This window comes from Chinchilla lanigera, unplaced genomic scaffold (genome assembly GCF_000276665.1).
Source record: "Chinchilla lanigera isolate Chin_1 unplaced genomic scaffold, ChiLan1.0 scaffold00003, whole genome shotgun sequence".
NCBI lineage: Eukaryota > Metazoa > Chordata > Mammalia > Rodentia > Chinchillidae > Chinchilla > Chinchilla lanigera.
In genome coordinates, this window is record NW_004955404.1 from 3,120,607 (window position 1) to 3,140,531 (window position 19,925).

At 43.0% G+C, this 19,925-nt stretch overlaps 1 protein-coding gene across 1 annotated transcript in view; it reads right to left on the minus strand.

The window, feature by feature from the left end:
- The window catches only part of LOC102016228 (unconventional myosin-XVI), a gene marked incomplete at its 3' end in the record, with an annotated part of 353,926 nt that overhangs the window by 177,893 nt on the left and 156,108 nt on the right, over positions 1-19,925 (minus strand). Inside the window, 3 exon segments of the mRNA XM_013515827.1 lie at positions 2,439-2,504; positions 7,272-7,382; positions 17,205-17,355. Of these exon segments, the coding sequence (XP_013371281.1) occupies positions 2,439-2,504; positions 7,272-7,382; positions 17,205-17,355 (328 nt within the window).

A 19,925-nucleotide genomic window follows, 5' to 3' on the forward strand; every position in this document is an offset into this window, starting at 1 on the left:
GAAATCTCACAGAAAAGCAAAAAAAGATTATTCTTTACAGACCTAAATAAATGAGTATATTTAGAAATGCTTACAAAGTGTTTAACTGTTCCTAAACTTAGTACAATAAAATTCAAAATCCCTGGAAATTCTGTACTCTCTTAACTCAGGGAACCGGCGAGCAGATTCTGAACCATAAAGGAAATACAGACGACCTAGGCCAGTTCTGAAATCCAGATGTGGAGGACTTGACTTTAAGGGGTCCATGTCTTACCATGGACCAGTGGGACAGAGCAGGAATTGTACGAGTAGACTCATTCATGTTTGGTCACCTGATTTATGCAAAAGTATCAGGTAGTGATGTAGTAGTCTTTCTAAAAACACAGGTTTGTTTCAAATTGATGCACATAAAGAAAATAAATGAATCTTGACTCTGTGTCTTAACAAGGTGTTTTCCACACAGATGGAGACTCTGGAATACTTAAATCTCCTTCAAATCATGATAGGAAAGGTGACATCATAATAGTTATACTTTTTATTTGAAAGTCTTGAATGGCCACCTCACAAAAGAGGCAGGCACTGGATAAAGATTATGTGAAAATGTGGCCAGTATCACAGAAAACAGAACACCAACCAGATTCCATTAGATAAGCCCAGTAGGCTGATACACAAACTCACAAATGGAATTCGGGCCAAGGGGAGAAGCGAGCAGAATTTCTATAATCTACTGGGGCAACATGAATTGGCACATCTTGGAAAGTTGTTGGTACTGCTCAAAACTGAACATATGTTCAAAACTGGATGCTGTGATCCACTGATTCCATTGTTAGGTACACACCCAACAACCAAAGAGGACGTTATCTAAATGTGTGGGAATGCTCCTGGTAGTAGTATTCTCACTCAAACAGACCAAATTTCCATCAATAGACTGCCATATATCTACAAAAGGGGATTTTTTTTGTTGTTGTTGCTAGTGGGTATTGAACCTAGTGTAAACTACATCCTCAGCACTTTTAAAATTTTATTTTGAAACAGACTCTATAAATTACTCAGGATGGCCTCCAACTTGTGATCCATCTGCCTCATGTGTGTCTTAGCTGGGATTGCAGGTGTGCACCACCATGCCCAGCCACGAAAGAAAAAGCCTATTTTACCTTCTGTTGTACTTACTACATTACTACACACAAAAACATGGAGGATTCTACTAATACGCTATTTCTTGATCCACATAGTGGTTTTATATAAATTACCTGAAAAGAATATTTAATATTTGTACACCATACAATACTAATGCATTACCATACTAAATATTTACAAAAATATTAGTTATTCACAGTGATGGAAATAGCATTGAGTTTCACTCAACACTTTTTAATAACCACAGATCAGGTTAATACTAATCTCTGGTTAGAATTTCTGAAATGTTCATGGGAGATTTCTCACTCCTGTCCCTTCCTAGGGACAAATTACCCAGGTGAGGTCCAGGTAGGGAGGGATGGAAGGAAGAGAAAAGCTTCAAATCAATTTTGTTTGTTTGTTTTTGTTTTTTTTTGTTTGTTTGTTTTTTGTTTTTTCTCCGGTACCGGGAACCGAACTCACGACCTTGCGCTTGCCAGGCAGGCGCTTTGTTGCTGAGCTAAATCCCCAGCCCCTTCAAATCAATTTTAAGGCCACACAGAATTGCATTTTGGAATGAAGGGTGAAGGGTGGGTATGCGCAGAACTCTCCTGTTCTCGTGAGCTATGCCTGTGAGAAGTATTTGTTTCCTTGAAGGCATAAAGATTTCCCTCTCTGTCTCTGCCTCTGCCACCTCTGTCCCCATGTGCCATAGACCTGCTCTATATTAGGATTTCTGTCTCACAAGTGGGCTAATCTTATGGGTACACAAAAACCAGAGAGCTCCTATGATATACAGTAGTATTTTTGATCTATTACATTGAAAATCATAGCATGTTTCCAGGTAGCTGGGATAGCTTCCCACATGTAATTTGTTTCTTGATTTGGAGGACCTCATGCCTAAACCCACCTGCCCTCTGGGGAGAAGGCCTCCTGTGGTGTTCTGTCCCTGTTCCCTTTGCTTTACCAGGACAGAACTTCTTCAGACAGAAGGCCCATGTTCAAGTAAGAGCTCAGCACAAGCTGGTCTTGAGTTTGTCAAAAATGTATGGGAAATGTGGTCCTATATGATTTAATTTCAGTCTGTCTAGTGAGCAGCCCTAGCAGAACTACATATTTTAAGTGCAAATAATATTTTTGATAAAATAACTGATTTTCAAATTTGCCTTGGAACAAACTAAATTGACTCACGTTACTAAATAGAGAATTTAATATTTTATTCAGACGCATGACTTCAATTATTATTTGATTTTTCCTTTCTGAATCATTCATTGGATAAAAATGTGTTTGCCTAATGAGCATTGTTCTGCATCACTGAATGATATTTTAAAGTTTACACTCACCATGGTAGAATAAATTGGGAGTTCCTTGAATGGGTTGACCAGCAGGAGGATATCCCCAATGAAAGTCTGTTAAGAAAAGGTGTAAATCACTCATGAGTCATAGACATAGTGTCTTCAAAAATTAAAAATTACCTAATTTAAAACTCATTCTTACAAATACAATGAATATGCAAAATTCATGCTTTAACATTTTGCAAATTGTTTCAAATATTTTAAAGAAATACAAATTATAAATTAAATGCAACCAAGAGATTTCATTCCATTAGACATATAACAAGTGAAATGATTGAATTCGAAGTGTTTTATCTGAGATGGATTTTGTCAGAACCAGCCTAAATATAAAATATAATATTTACATGTATGACAAGTACACAGGTAGAAGTAAATGAGTACTGAGTTCTATGTTGCTGTAGAACAATGACAAAACAAATCTAAACTATTATTAAAGCACAAAAAGAAAATAATTAACAAAAATTTAGCAGTGAGATATAAAGGCACAAAGAACAGATAGAACAAATAAATGATAAAATGATAGAATCAAACTCAAATATACTGGCAATTACAGAAAATGTAAAGTTACTAAACACTTTAGAGACAAGTACTATGAACTAGACTAAAACACTAAAGCGGTGGCACTTTTAGCCTGTATATATGATAATTAACTTTATAAGGTCTTATAAGATAAATAAACAAATCTGCTATAGGCAAAATAAAAGTAGGTGGAGGAGAGGGTGAAAAGGTAGCTATTCCACGACTTCATGAAGCCGCCAGTGACACAGGTGTGTTCTCAAAGCAGAACCCGCCGAGCCCCAACACGAAGGAGTTGAGCATCATTCTGCACATGCGACATGACGCTTGCTGAAAGAGGGTCTGCCCAGGACTGAGCAGAGGAAAAGTGCTAAAGGTAACCGGAAGAGGGACATTATTACTATAGCACTGGGAAAGGGCCACGAAGTTTCAGGGAAGGGGAATGAAGCAAGAGAGTAGACTGTGAGAGACTACAGAAATCTGCTGATGAAAAGAGAGGGGAAACGGAAATAAAAGTACTGTAGCGTAGCATTTTTCTATTGAGGAATGTGTTTATGGTGGCTTAAATATTGAAAGAGTTAAAGAAGGCCTCTGAAAATGTATTTTGCGATAAAGAAGAATAGTTTATAAAATGTCTTAAGTAGGACGTAAAAATCATTAATCCTAAATAATTAATGATAAAATCAAAGTTAATGACAAAATCATAAAATGTGACTGAGTATATATAAGTCCTGAAAACTGAAGAAGCTCTTCTGACGAAATGAAACATTTTGAATGCATTTAGAGAAGGGAATTTTTAAATTGAAGAAGCCCAGAAACTTACTTTACCTCATTGTTCTTTTTGTTTCTTTTGAGACAGGGTCTTACTATGTAGTTTAGGCTGGCTTTGAACTCACTATGTAGCCCAGGTTGGACATGGATTCACATAATCCTCCTGCTTCAGCCTCCCGTGTGCTGGGGTCACAGTGTGTGCCACCACGCTTGACTTCACCTTAGCAGTGTGCGTAGGTGGGGCGATAGACAATAAAGGGCCTAATTAGAGGATTACAAAGTGTGTGGGAGGGTGGTGTCACTTTGAGAAGGTTAGAAGTTTAACTCAGCAATTCAGCAGGGGCCCGCTCACTTTGTAAGCATCCTGAGCCTGTGCAGGGGGAGGGCGAGGAGGTGGAGTGAGTGCTCACAAGATAAGGGGGGAAAAGAGGCTGCTTTCTTCTCACCCTCTTTTCCTCCTGCTGATTTTGCTGTCATCTGCTGCCTTGAACTATTGCCCCTGTGCCATGCCACCTGCCTTGGAGCCAGCTGAGTATGGACTGAAACCTTCACAACTGTGAGCTAGATAAACCTTTCCTTCCTTCATTTTGGGCATCAGGATATCTTGTCTCAGCAATAAGAGAAAAGTAACTAAGATAGGGGCACTGCCTTTGTCTCCCAATTAGTCAAGGGCTGATACTTTTATAAAATTGTAACATGAAGATATACAGAATGCAAACCCAAAGTCTTGTTAGACGCAACAGACTCAAGCTATCCAACTGCAGTAAGTCTCTAAAAATATTTGCTTTCTTTACAGATTGGTAATAAAATGTGCAGGTGACCAGCCATCTGCAGACATTTGAGAACAGTTATTATTAAATCCAGAATGCTTGACTGCATGTCCATCCATCAGAGGTGGCCCAGGAGGATTGAGCTCTTCAATTCTTCTGCAGTGGGATGAGGAAAGCCGTGTTTCCCACAGTGGTGAGTTCACAGCTCACAGGAGCTTTAGCAAGGTAGGACATGCGACCTCCCCTTACCCAGATTGAGAACAAGTACAGTAAAGGTCATCAAGAATACAGGGCATTGTGAGGGGAAGCTGGGGTCTGACAGGTGGAGGAAGAGGTTTTGCTCAAGTCTGCGAGTGCCGCAGGCATCCTGGCCACATGACAAGTGGGGCTCAGTCCTTGAGGAGTCGGATGTCACCAAACCTCCAGTGGGGGCACTGTCCCCAGTCATGGCGGGGTCCTAAGGTGATGGCTTTGCAGGAAGCCAGGAAGGTTCTCTTACACAAACAACACTCTGAGACCAGCAGGAAACCAAACAGGAACCTCTGCTGGCGAGGCTGTGGGAAAAGGAGCCCTCTGCATTGCTTGTGGAATTGTGAACTTGTACAACTGCTATGGAGATCAGTGTGGAGATTCCTCAAAAAACTAAAACTAGAAGTTTCATTGCCAGCTATGCCCCTTCTATGTATCTTCCCCAAAGAATTAAAGACATTATATTACAGAGATATATACACACTTATGTTTATACCAGCACAATTTTAATAGGTAAATCTTGGAAGCAGCCTGTATGTCCATCAATAGATGAATGGACAAAAAAAATGTGGTATCTATAGATGTTGGAATACTACTGTGACATAAAGAAGGATAAACCTGAGTCATCTGTAGGGAAATGGATGCACCTTGAGATCATAATGTTAAATGAAATATATCAGACACACAAGCTTGAATATCACTTGGCTTCACTTATACAAGAAACCAAAAGTGTAAGTAAAGAGCAAAATGAAACATAGATCATAGGAAACAGGGAGGGAGGTCTTCTGCAAAAGGGAAGGGGACAAGGGGATGGGTGAGGAGGAGGAGCAGCAGAGAGTGGAAGAGTCATTGAAATGTGTGATGCCCTTGCACCAGCTTCCGGTAAGGAATGGGACCCTGTTGTACTGCAGACAAAAAAGAAAACACAAATAATCTAAAAAGAGGGATCTGAGAGGGAGTTTCTGAAGCTCACTCTTTCACAGGATTGAAAACAAAGCTCAGAGGAGTAAAGAACCTCAGGGAAGTCCCTGGTGCAGGCAGCAGGGCACCGACAGGACCGGTGTGGCACGCATACTCGGGCCCAGTCAGGGTTGGAAGGCCCCCAGCCTCAGCCACAGGAAAGCACTTGGCCTCCGGAAGTGAGGGTGAGCCACAGGAAAGGGGACGCTGGGAGCTCTATGATTCCCATCACAGGCCACCATGGTCCACTGCGAGACGGCAGGGGAAGGACGTTGTCCTCTGTGAAGTCAGCGGCTGTGGGTGAGGGCGGGGCTGGCTGTGAGGAGGACAAGGATGGACAGGAACGAGGATGGATGAGGGCCGTACTAGGAAGGGAAGTCGCTAAGCTGGCGTTTAGGAGATGAAGCCACAGGACAAGCAGCAAGGGGACAGCGGTATACAAGGCAACTCAGCCTTTCCGCACTGCAGTCTTCTAATACTGGCGTTACTAGTAACCACTAAGAAAGAAAAACCAAAACAACCCTGTGGGAAAGACTAGTGATGACATAAAAACAGCGCACGCTTCGCCAGGGTGGGACAGAAGCCGATGCAATCAGGTTTCACCACTTCATGGACGTGACTCACCTGCATTAATTTTGATAGGAAGTGTTCAGTTTTAAGTGTATTTATGGTGACAGGCAATTTATTCAAGCATTAAAGTGCTATATTGTGTTTTCATAGACTAATCAGCATCTGACAATTTACTGCTTGTTAAGGGAACCTCAGAAGTTGCATTTACATGAAAATTACTTAATCAGTTTCTCAGTAGATTAGGAAAAATGGGCATTATCAAGAGAGGATAACAGGTATGTGCATAATCAGATTTCTCCATAGACATTTTCAATGAGTTGCTCTGCGGTCTGTGGAAGAGATGATAAAATCAATGAGCGAGAGGAGGGGGAGAGGGATTGATTTTGAGATCTCAGGGTGCCTATATTATTATCAGTATTGGAAGAAATAAGAGATAAGCAAGAATAAAATTGTTGTAAACCGATGTTCCATTCTGTTTGGCACCTGAATAATATTTTTGTATCCTGGTATCAGAAATCTGTGGATGACTTATTTACTTTACACACAAAGACACTTCCTGACAATTTAGAGAAACAGGACTCTGCCTTTCCATGCAGAGGTAGGCCTCACGCACAATCAGCGGATCCTCTTCAATTCCCCTCTGGACTGCCAGGGGGAAGCAGAGCTGCTGAGAAGGTCAGCATTGTATAAGCGATTTGCACATCCTGCCGGTCTCACCAAGGGCTTCCAGGGCAATCACAATGACAGGAAACCGCAACAGTGCTTGTGACTACTCTGAGTATCAGCTTACACTGGGCCCCAATGCTTGGAATGCTGCGGAACTCGCTTACAGCACAGCCAGAAGGTACCTGAACTCAGAAACCTAACCCAAGCTGTCCCCATGGGTATGAGTTCCCATGAGTCTCTTATGTGCTGTAGTAGCGACACTAAAGCATGGTGACAGCGGCAGCCAGAGCCACGTGGAGGGCATCTCCAGGGCACTCACGTAGATCTGGTCGTTCCCGAAGCGTTTCTGAATTTCATACAGCAGGCTGCGGTCATTGAGCTCGCTGAGCGTGGCCAGGTCATCGTTGGGAGCAGGCGGCATGAGCTTGACCTAGGAAAAAATAAGTGTGATCAGTTCTAATTGCTTCCGCATCAACTTTCTTCACAGTTGGAAATTCCATTTCTTTTTTTTTTTTAGATGTCAAAAATTTGCAGACCACCTGAGTTTGAAACTGCTATTAAAGGATGAAACGGTCCAGTGCAAATGAAAAAAAATATTCAAAGTCACCAAGAGAAAATGCATTCGGGTGAGAAGTGGTGCTTTCTACCCACCAGTGTGCACATGCCTGCCATCCAGATGCCACCTGCGACACTCAAGGTCGTTGGGTCTAACAAGGTCATTCCTACTCGTTGGTGCTTCTATTCCCTCCCTATAATTCAGGCAGCTCTGTGCTGTACTGTGCCCCTGTTACATGCGCAGCTGTCAAGATCGGGGATTTGTGTGTTCCCAAAGCGAAATTCTTCCTGTTCCTGCTGGCGTGGTGAGGCAGAAAAGGTCTGCACTTCGCCTCTGTGTTTGTGTCACGGAGCTAGATCTTCAAAGCAGACTTCAGAGCTTTTGCTTGTAATTTTCACTCTGCTCAACATTACTCTTAGGGGTAAACTAGCTGTGAGACTGAGAGAACTGTCACAAGCTCTCTCAACTGAACACAGTGATGGAGTTTAAAAATTGGGCAAGGTTTCAAACAAAACACAGACAAATTAGGACACTTTAAAAAGATGAAAATGAGCAATGCTTAATTTGATGGGCATGGGATATGCTCTGAAAAGTAGACATTTGCCATAATACGACAGGATTGGTTTTCTTATGTGAAACAGAAAAGCAGAAGAATAAGAATATTCTTACGAATGCCCCTGTGAGTTCACAGATGCCGAGAGTAAATTTTTAATAACAGCAAGTCTGTTTGTATCATTTACATTCTTCTTTGCTTTCTATATTTACATTTTCTATCTACTTGTTGCATAGGTTGCATTATTAACCACATGCATCATTGTTAAAAATTTAAACAAATATTACTATTTTTCGGTGAAATGTTTGAACAGTGAAAACTTGTTGCATAGGTTGCATTATTAACCACATGCATCATTGTTAAAAATTTAAACAAATATTACTATTTTTCGGTGAAATGTTTGAACAGTGAAAATTACACCTATTAAACATTAAGCTTAGGATGGTTTTTCTGCTATCAGTGAATATTTCACAAAATTAAATCTTTCACATGAGTTCCTAAAATCAGCCTATTGTTTCTCAGGCTGTCTCCCACTTAACACACTAACAACAGAAACACAGATCGTGTCCTGGGTGTCTCAGAGCTCTGAGGTGTGGTGCATGTTCAAGTGAGAGGGCACCGTGGTTGGAGTCTTCTGGCATTGGAGATGCAACCTTTTCTGTAGGCAGGAAAATAACATCCCAATGGCCACACGCTTACTTATTAAAATTAATTTGCAAACTATTCTGATGTCAGAAATGTCAAGAACAAGCCTCTTTATGCCACACAACATGCACACATCCAGCCAAACACCTTGAGCACGTTCTTTCCTCTACTCATGCAACATTTAAAAGGAATATTTGTCAAAATATCTCACAGGTTTAACCAATACAAGGCATATCACATAGCCTTATCAGAATTACTTAACATCAACTTCTTATAATTAGTTACTATTAAGTTTTGGAGTCTAGAAACATCTACCTAAATAGTTCAAGAGCAGCATCTCAGGTGGGGCACTTGTTGAAGATAAAAGCAGAGGTCCCAAAGGTCCCAGCTTTCTTAACCATTTTCTGGGTTGTGAGGACAGTTTGGGGATTGTATGAGGTCCGCTACTCCGCATGATACACTCCATTCTCCATGAAGAGCTTCTCAGGCATAGGAAGCACTCAGCGGGCAGAGTTCAGAGAGGGGAAGGGCAGGAAATTTGGCCCAGCCCCTGGGTGACATCATCCCTGGTGGTTTCCTGCATCCAGGATGTGTGCCCTTCTGCTCTCCTTGGGGACGCTAATGTGTGAAGACCCCAGATCCCGGCTGAGCTTCTCTGCCAGGAGAGTGAAAACTAACAGCAAAATAAAAGACAGATACCAGAAAACAGGGGGACAGATCTTCCTGAAGGGAAATGGGACCAAGAGATGGAGGGAAACAGGAGGGTGGGGAGGGAGAGGGGACATAGAAGAACTGAGACGCATTCTGTCTGTGGGCCAGCTCCCCACGAGGGATGCCATCGTTACATACCACAAATGTGTGCTAAGAAAACTAAAAATTTAAAAACTCATCTGAGTCAAAGCCATAAGCCCTTCGTGTCTGGTTTAAGCCCAGCTATGCACCACCTCAGGTGGAAGACCCAGAGCGTCTTCTATCTTAGCCACATGCAGCCGCCTCGCCTCCTATTAGGACGCGGGTAAATGATGGTGTGAACACACTGGCTGGTTGTGAGAATTAAAATTACAGGGCGGCCTCAGCCTGGTGTCCACTCTGCAGCCAACAGTGTTGCTTGCCACACACTAGAAAGACCCAGGACACTGACACGCAGCTTTTGCCACTCCCCTGGGGCTTCTTGGCGAGGCAGGGAGGCAGACAAGTGTAAAGTTTGGTGTGTTTATTCATAAAGGAAAAGAATACCCTCTCTAGCTAGGTACACTGATGCATGCCTATAATGCCAGCACTCTAGGAAGCTGAGGCGGAACAATCACAAGTTTGAGTCCCTCCTGGGCAACTTAGTGACTTAGCAAGACCCTGTCTCAAAATAAAAAGTGAAAGAAAATCACAAGGCAGGTGGGGGTGGAGAGGGTGGGGATGTACAGCATCTTGAAGGTCCAGGGCTCCACCCTCATGCCACGTACAGAGAACCGCGTGGTGAGATGCACTGAAGCTTGGTGTGGAAGACTATGCAACCGGGGCCATGGGAACAGGAACCACCTGGAGTGGGGGAAGAAGCAGGACTCAGCTCTGAATACGGCCTGGCCCACTGCGGGTCTGGGTGAAGCCAAGGAGCAGGCAGGTGAGTGGATAGAAAGCTCCTGGGAGGGTCACCAGTGGGGAGCGGGGCTCCAGCTAACCAGCCCAGCAGGGTGCTTGGTGAAGGACCAAGGCAATCAGGCAATGGCAGAGGAGGAGAAGCCCGATCAGATGCTGAGTACAGCGTCACCATGTAACCCAAGCTGGCCTTAAACTCAAGGCAATTCCACTGCTTCAGCCTCCCAAGTGCTGGGACTACAGGCATGCCCCAGCATGTGCTGCCTGACACTCTGCTTTTTCTCTGCCTTAAAAATCAGTTGTCTTTCATGTACGTTCTTGGGGAAGTTTCTCTTGCTAGGTAATAGTTTCCAAAAGTTTGATATTCATTGAAGTAGCTTCAAGTGCTTTGCTAGTCGGCGAAACCCCAGAGGTGCCGAATGGGCAGAGAACTTCCTGGGGCCCCTCAGCTGGTCAGCAGGAAGCAGAAGCTGGGATGGGAGCCATTTGGTAACAGCCCCAGAACTCCCCAGACCAAGAATAGGTCTGCTGCCATAGGTGCGGTAATTCGTCAGCTTTTCTTGCTCCTCTACAGTCTGCCAGGCGCTGAACTAGCAATTCAGTATCAAGATGAACAAAAGGCTGATGTCTTTGACCTCAGGGCGTTTCCAATCTACTGTTGGAGAAGCAAGGGGCTGAGGTCGAGAGAGCTTCTGAGACCAGGCAGTATAGGAGAGGAAGACAGGGTGCCCTGGATACTTTGCTCTAGCTCAGTGGCAGTGGTGGTGGAGGGCAGACCGTCCTCACATGATGGCCACGATGAAGGTGAAATCAGAACAAGCCTGGCAGCACTGTCCTTTGGGAAGCAGGAGAAGACTGTCCCCAAGCAGGAGAGGACACGGAGAAGACCCTGAGTCAGAGCATGGCACAATATGGGCAGAGCTGCAAAGCCTGGAAGTCTGCCTCTGTTAATCATTTAAAGAGTGGCAGGCAGTCAGAAGACAGGGACAAGCCCGAGGATGTGAGGCCCACTCCTCCTGCAAAGAGGCTGGGCCCGTCTTCTCTAAAATCCTATGTTGACACCCTTATCCCCTTCTTGTCTAAAGCTACAGGCCTTCTGGAAGCCAGAGGAAAATGGGCTTTGCCAAAACTGCACTGTAAACACCATTGCAAGGGCAATGTTGGTGCGCCTGGAAGGTCTACACGGTGCTTAGTGACTCAGGAAAAGACATCCTGCGGATAACCACGCCTGCTGCCTGGACCTTTCTTCCGCATCCTGAAACCCTTATGAAAACCCTAATCTCTCACCCTGTGTGATTTCGCTCTTGGACAATCAGGCACTCTTTCTTGATAGTTGTGATAGCTTAGATCTACAAGGTCCCCCAGTGCCTCATGTTGGATCCTGGGGCCCGTCACTGACGGCTGTTAGGAGATGGTGTCTGGTCAGAGGAGGAGTCACTGTGGACGTGACCTGGAAGGGGTTACTTTCCTTCTCAGCTCCTCCCTTAACCCTCCTGACTCCTGGACACCAGGCCCTGAGCAGTTTTCCTCTGCCCTGCAAGCAGCTGACTATGGCCTGAGATGTGAGCCACAATAAACCTCTCCTAAAGCTGCAGGAGTTGGGTGTCATGTCTCAGTGGCGAGAAAGCGGAGCGTTTTCTGATCTACATAAACTCTCTTCTTTTCTCCATTCCTTGCCCTTGGGTAAATCTCTTTACTGCCCAGCTCCTGCGGGGCAACTGTCCCCCATGAAGGCTGAAGGCAGGAAGAGCGAGGAACCGAGGACCGTTCCTGTATGCAGGAACATCATCACTGAGAGGCTACCAAATGTCCCAGACCCCACGGGCCCAGGCCTTGACCCAAACCCACACCCACCAGCACCCGTGGAACTTTTCAGGCAGGTCCCGGTACCACCAGGCTGCTCCCCGAAGCAGGGATGAACCTCTCAGAGGGCAACCACTGAGCTGTGACCCCAGGAATGCTAACTTCCTAAGAGCTTCCCAGAACCAGCTGGAGAGAATGATCAAGCAGACCACAGTCAGACCAAGATGGCTTCACCGCTCCTTCCCATATAATCTTAGTGTTCGTGTGAGGCCCTGAAGATGGGGCTGGAGGTGTTTGACCCACATACCCTTGCCCTCCTGACTGAACAAATCCCATCCCTACCATTCACGATTACTTTTCCCATCTGGCTTCTGGAGTGAGTGGTCACAATGCTTTGTTGGAACAACAAAAAGTCTGACCCTCCTGGCCTAGGACTCAGGCAACCGGTGTTGCCTGCACTGCCCTTGGTTCCCTACTTAGGGTTAATCCGGACAAGACTGAGGTGTTCTTGTATTGATGAACACCTTAACTGGATCCTAGGATCGTGGGCTGGAATGCTTGCTCTTGGATACAAAGACTAGAAAGATAAGCACAAATGGGCAAGGTACATGTTCCAGGGGGAATCAAGCACTGGCAACAGTCGATGTATACAGACACACGATACATGATAGGAGACTTTTACTATCAATTTAGGGGGAGATATAAATACATTTTCTGTCTAATGTATTTGCAAATGTTATCCCAAAGAATTAAAACAGGCAACTGATAGATACCCCAATGTGGTATGTGTACATGTTTATACAGACACAAATATTAATACGCATGTATATATAACGTAATGCAATTAATACGACTGCAGTAACTTCAAACAAGGCAAAAATTGCAAAGCAGTGCAAAATCTGCAGTAAGTTGGTACACTCGTTCAACTTCCAAAGCAATCCGGGAAAAGAGAGACATCAAGAGTAGGACTTTTTCTTCAAGGACTCACACTAAGAGAATAAAACTCCTCTCACAACCACAGCGCTGATGATCCCGACACCAATTTCTGCCCACACACTTGGAAAAAGCGCGGTAGTGCTGACAGATGTTTGCATTTGTTCCGAGGAGCCTGGGAGGCTGCTTAGGCTAGGTTTCTTCTCGGTGCTCCCATGGGGTCTTCTCCCTAGTGCTACAGCTGCAATGTGGGCGGGAGAGAGAAGTGTGAGGCTGACAGAAAAATGGGACCGCCCCCTGCCTGTGGATAGTGAGGAAATGCCACCAACGTCGTGTGCCACATGCAGGAGAAGGAATCCCGGCCTTTACTGAGTCCTGACAGCATTGCAAAGGGATCAGAAGGAAGCTTTGCTCATCAGTCTCAAGCAAGGTTGTCTGAGGCACAAAATTTTTTATAAAGATTTCAAAGTCATGTTGGCAACTGACAGCAAATAGAAGAAGGAAACTATGTGCATGAGTATTTTTATGTTGTAATTGTGAATTACAATTACAATTGGTGAATACTGTATATGAGAAATATCTATCATCAGTTCTGATGATTTGAGCCAATACCAGGTAAAAATGCTTTCAAAAGGGTGCATATATCCCTATGACTGACCTTTATGGTTTTTATTGTCTATATTTGTCCTAACAGGAGCAATCTAAAACACAAAACAGACATAATGCAAAAGATACTGGAACACTCAGAAACATTTTGAGAAATGTTTCAAGATCCAGGGCAAGTTTGTTTTGAAACTACACTGAACTCTGTGCTCCCAGCCCCACTTTTACAAGGCTGCTGGCAGCGCAGTTGGATTTCTTGCTCTGTTTTGCTGTTTGCGTATGACTTTTCTCTCTGGGAGACCAGAGTTGATGTCCAGAGATCAGATTCTTGCTCAATGGGCAGCAGAGGAGCCTGACCTAGGGGATGAGGCAACAAGCATGGGGCCCTCAGTGCAGGGGAAACTACAGAATCCAGCCTAGACCAACAGAGAGGGGAGACGAAGTTAGACGAAAGGACCAGGTGACTGTCGTGGTCCTACCAGCACAGGGCGGTAATGTGACAACTACTGCTGAGCTTCCCAAGCCCTGTCACTTACAGTTCCCTTAGATGGCCGAGGAGCTTCACGTTTGAGTGCATGTCTTGTGGAGTCTCCATAGGAAAATAAGTCTTGCTTGTCATCAAAACCTATCTACTGCACACACAGCCAAAGCATGCAGACTTCCCTGCTATCTACAGAGGTGTCACAGGTCCCCCAGGCTACAGGAGATGGGCCTGGAGCTCACTCTGCTGTCCCTAAGGAGTTCTGAATGAGGGGTAGCAGGGACACCTGTGATGAGCAGCTGGATCAAGTTACAATTCAGTTTGAAACTCAAGCTTAAATACTGAAAATGGATAATAAACTGCTCACAACAATATTTTCAGGACTAGGATACTGCTGGTAGAAACATTTTTAAGTTTTGAAAGGTGAATTAATATGAGTGTCATTTTGTGTTAGTGTTCTCTAAAAGAATCTACATTTACACTGGAAAGAGAAAGGCCAGTAGATGTATGGATTCAGATGACATGAATTAAAAGCAGAAATACCCCAGTTGTGCTAAGGCAAAAGTGAATGCACACTCAGTCTAGGTGGACAACCCCAGTAAAAGTAAAGCATACACCTGACTGAGTGTGTTCTTTGCTTCTGATAAATGTGTGGTAACCTACAGCTCTCACCTACAGACACCTTCACAACACCCACACAAGGTCCACACCGTGGCCTCATTTGACAGATGAGGCTGAGCACAGATGAGGAACTCCCAGAGTCACAGAGTTCCAGAAACACAGCCAGCACTCAGAACTCCATGATCCCTTCTCTTACTCTTGGGCTGACATGTCTGCACTAGATGGGATGGAACACTTTTACTCATTTTTGGGTTGCTGGAACAAAGTCCCCAACACTGACAAGGAGAAGGAGTGTCAGTGTTGAAGGAGAAGTGTATTTTGGCTCATGTTTTAGAAGCTGCAGACTCTGTATGGTCGGCCAGCTCCAGGTAGAATTGGCCTGGGGGAAGGGTCTGGGGGAGGAGAGCTGCTCAGGGAGTGGCGGACAGGAAGCAGAGAGGGACGGGAGAGGCCAGGAAGGAGGTGGACCCTCAGCCCATGCCCAGGGACCCAGCTCACATAGCAAGTCATTATCCAGCCACGTTGTAAACACATGAGGATTTGCAGGCCATTTTATATCTAAATTTCAAGCTTAAACTGCATTTAAATATGTGTTTTCTGAAAAGGGATGAAAGAGAGACTTTAAAATGTTAAGAGACCAGAAATAAAATGGGAAAAAGGCCAGGCGTAGAGGGGAGGAGCAGACCAGCACACACAAGGGGAACAAAGGGGAAATGTATATTTTTAAGCAGCAAAAGAAAACTCTTAGGGATATTATGAAAGCAAATCTTACTCCTACTCATTCTCAGAAGTTTAAATAACAGTGAAGCAATCCTTGAATATTCATTGACACCATACAGTCACCATTTGATGAGACCCACGCGTTACAAAAATCTGGAAGCACAGTCCGTTTTTATTTTGATTGAAAAGATTTTTTTTTTTACATTATGAGTTTCTCTTTGAACTATGAATCAGAGCTTTGTAAGCTTCAGAAAGTCTTTTCCAAGGCCCTACTGTCACTAGAGAGCACATAACCTAGCCGTGGCCGCACTGGGTCCCCACACTGTGTCACCGACAGACCCGCCTTTACCTTGTGGCCGGGCTGTGAGTGGGGCTGAGATCAGTGCTGCAGCCCGAGCCCTCAGCAGCTGCTGGGCCCTCCAGCAAACAGCACGTGATTACAGCTATTCCCACGCCCAGGATGTAACCCTGAGCTCTGCCATTAACAGAAAAGCAGCACTGCAAGGATTTCACCTGATGCCTACACGATGCAAAAGTCGTCTCAATTTTGAAGACTGTTTTATGTTTTTCCTTTATTTCATTTACAAATATTGTGTTAAATTAACATTTAAAAGCAATCATTTTGCCTATCAGAAATTGTTCTGACTCCAGGAGGTGAAAATCTCAGTACTTTGATGGAAGGTTGGAGCTGAATTTACTCATCTTTAATTAAATAAACAGTTATCCGTGAACTTCTGCTGAACTTGGACAAATAATTAATAGCTTGAAAACACATTAATGGAAACATAAAATTAACTCAAACATAAGAATTCACTTCAAGTCATGCAAGGGCTCAACTTGTATTAGAGAGGGTTTTTTCTTTAATGTTAGCAAACCTCAATAGTAGGAAATCAAATTAGTTTTGGAGTTTCCACATGTTTTTATAAACTAATCAAGAAAAGTATTTCAAAACAATGCTAATAAAAATGAAAAACACAAAGGACATTTTAAAGTTTTCTTTATCTAAAGCAATCTAAATTAAATTAAAATTTAATTTAGAGAAAAGCCTTTTTAGAAACCCTAGCTAAACTAAAATGTTCAGAATTAGAGACACTGCAAGAAAATCATTTTAAGGATGCAGATTACACTGGCATCTACAAAACACAACATACAAAATCATTTATTTCTGTGGCAGTGAAAACAGAAAATATACTCATTTCTATAGTCCCAAACTCATCAGACTCCCAACTCTAAAGTGGTCTCCCTTAACCTGAGCACTGTGGCCATGGCAGCACACCTCTCCACAGATGCATACACACGCACACGCACCCCCCCCACACACACACGCACACACACTCCACCACAGTTATTTACTTCCAAGTATAATGGCTGTCAGTGACTCTTTGTTCTTTTGCTTGCATGCATTTGGATAGTCAGGGAGGAAACAGAAAAACACAGACTACCTAACATTCAAAATAACGACAAAAGGCTCAGCTGGAAATACACAAGACGTAACAAATTGGCTGAGCCTATATTCCTGGCACAGAGGTTAAACTGTGAAATCTAAATCGGTGTAAAACACAATAACAATTACATTCATCAGTGATGAGTAAAATGCTCTATTCATTTATGGGAGCTGTAAACAAAACGGTAACCTATGCATTCCTCAGTTTTTCTTCCAGTGGAAGGTAGCAGATATCTGCTTTTGAAATATGCCGGGTGGTGAAGCTCGGAGTGTGGAAGCGCCCCGCGGCCACGAGCGATTTACCTGCTCAGGTCTGCTGCAGCTGTGCATCGCGGTATGTTCGGGGGTGGTGTCCGGGGACGGCTGCTTACACAGCCCTTTTGTTGCATCTTTGAACATGATGTCTTTTTCCAACAAACTGTCTTGCTTGGCTATTGGTAGCACCAGGGGACTGCTACAGGAAACAATCAATAATATAATTAGTTTTCTTCTAACATTATCGTATCAATCAAGAACCGCAGGGTAGCTGGATGATACAAGGTTGTTCTATGCAGATAACAGTTTCTAGAAACTGTAAGAGAAAATACCAAGATAGAATCTGTAAAGTTTTCTATCAATATCAAACTTCATTCACTTGTTCTTCTAAGAGAAAAAAATCAGTCATTTGCTCCACAAGAAAATGTTTACAAAGACACATTTAACTGTAACAGCCAAATCAATAAACAACTGAAAAGCTAAGTTTGAAATGCATTACTGAACTAAGCAAGATATTTAAATGTGAAAATGGACTGCAAACACTTGAAAAAACATGTACTCATGGGTTCAATTAAAATATAATTCATTTAGCATATAAAATACAGAACCCTAGGCAATCTTTTGAGTTTGTAATGAAATAACAATAGTAATGTATGAATTAGAAAAATGTTTAAGGATTGAAATATCACAAGCAGAATAAATTTTGTTAATTGCACACAGCTCAAACTAGGCAAAAATAAATAAAAGCTCTTAGTCTTAAAAGAAAGCCATTTCTTTGCAATGTTCATAAAAATGAACATTTGTGCTCTCTGGAATCAAATACAATTTAAATGTTGACTTGGCATTGTAATCCTTTCTATAGGGCTTAAAAATGTATTTCACCAAATGTTACCAGGCCAGCAGAAATGCATGCATATTTAATAAAGTCAATATATGTAAACACAATTACTTCCTGCAGTTTACAACACTACTTATGATTCCAATTAGAGCTCAATGCAATTGTTTGCCTCTTTAAATGTCAAGGTTATTAAGGTCGAATTTATATAAGGTAATATATTCCCTTTCAAGAATCGTGCCTCAGTGATTTTTGCCAAAATCTTCATAGCTTTGTAACCAAAATACCCATGAGTTATTTTTCTTATCCCATTTGTGCTTTCTGCAATCAATTATTATCAGTGGTTTTAGTATCTCTTAAATGTAGTCCCAATTGAATTTTTATCTGTAAGTATTTAATTGTTAAATAAAAAGTGAATATATTCAAGGTGTGCAACACGGTGATTTGATGTATGCTGTGTAGAGATTACCACAATAGTACTGAAGCGAGAGCACGTGACGGCCATGCACACCTGCCCCCCAGAACTTGCCCATCCTACAACGGAAAGCTGGCACCTGCTGTCCTAACTCTTCCCCACCCCTGGCCATGAATTCTGTACCCAGCTTCTATGGGTCTGGCTTCTCCAGACTTCCCACACGAGTGAATCCCTGCAGTATCAGTCTGTCTGTCGGGAGTATTTCCCTCAGCATAAGGCCTTCCAAGTTCAATCGTGCTGTTGCAAACAAGATTTGTTTGGCAGCTTGACAATACTCTGTGGTGAGTATCTGCCTCAGTTTCCCTGCCCACGCATCACTGTCAAAAGAAAGCCATTACTTTGTAATGTTCATGATGGGACCTCAGCTCCTTTCTTGCTCTTGGCTGTCACAAATAATGTTGACATGAACACGGCGAGCAGATACCTCTGCGATCCTGATTTCACTTCTCTCGGATACATATTGCTGGGTCATACAGTAGATCTATTTTTCCTTTTTGGGACCCTCCCTTCTGCTTTCCATAATGCTTATACCATTTACACCCCCATCCCCAGGTTACACTGCTTCCCTCCCCTCCACATCCTCACCCACACTTGTCACTGTTTGTCTTTTTTGACAACAGCCATAAACACAGGTGGGGGATCATTTATCACATGGTTTTGATTTGCACTTAATCGGTAGTGAGTGATGTTGAGCATTTTTTTATACCACTATTGGCTACTGGTGTTCTTCTTTGGGAAACTATTTAGGTTGAATGCCCATTTTCAATCAGATAATTTGAACTTTTGCTATTGTGTTATGTGAATTCCTTGTATGCTTTGGATGTCTACCCCTGAACATATATATGGCTTATACCTGTTTTCACAGTTCTTCAGGTTGGCATTTAATGTTGCTAATGGATTTATTTGACTTATTTTTGCTTTGGTTGCCTGTGCTTTTGTGTTACATCCTAAAACATCATCACCAAGACCAATGACAAGAAATTTTTCTAGAAGTTTTCTTTAATCCATTTCAATTTAATTTTTGTATGGGTATAAGGCAAAGTCCCAATTTCAATCTACTGAGCGTGGATATCCAGTTTTCCCACCACTATTTACTGCAATACCTGTTCTTTCCCCAGGCTGTGTTCTAGGGACCCTTGTGAAAGATCAGCTGATTGTACTGAGTTTATTTCTGGTCCATTGCTCTATGTGTTTTTATGCCAGCATCGTCCTGTCTTGATTATTGCAGCTTTACAGCACAGCTTGAAAACAGGTCAACAAGGCTTGTTCCCGGCTTTAATTCTAAAAACTGCCTTGTTTTATGCAGTACCTTTAGGTCTATGATCCATTGTGTGGGGCTTTTTGTTTTCTTTCTTTCTTCCTTCCTTTCTTTCTTTCTTTCTTTCTTTCTTTCTTTCTTTCTTTCTTTCTTTCTTTCTTTCTTTTCTTTTTCTTTCTTTCTTTCTTTCTTTCTTTCTTT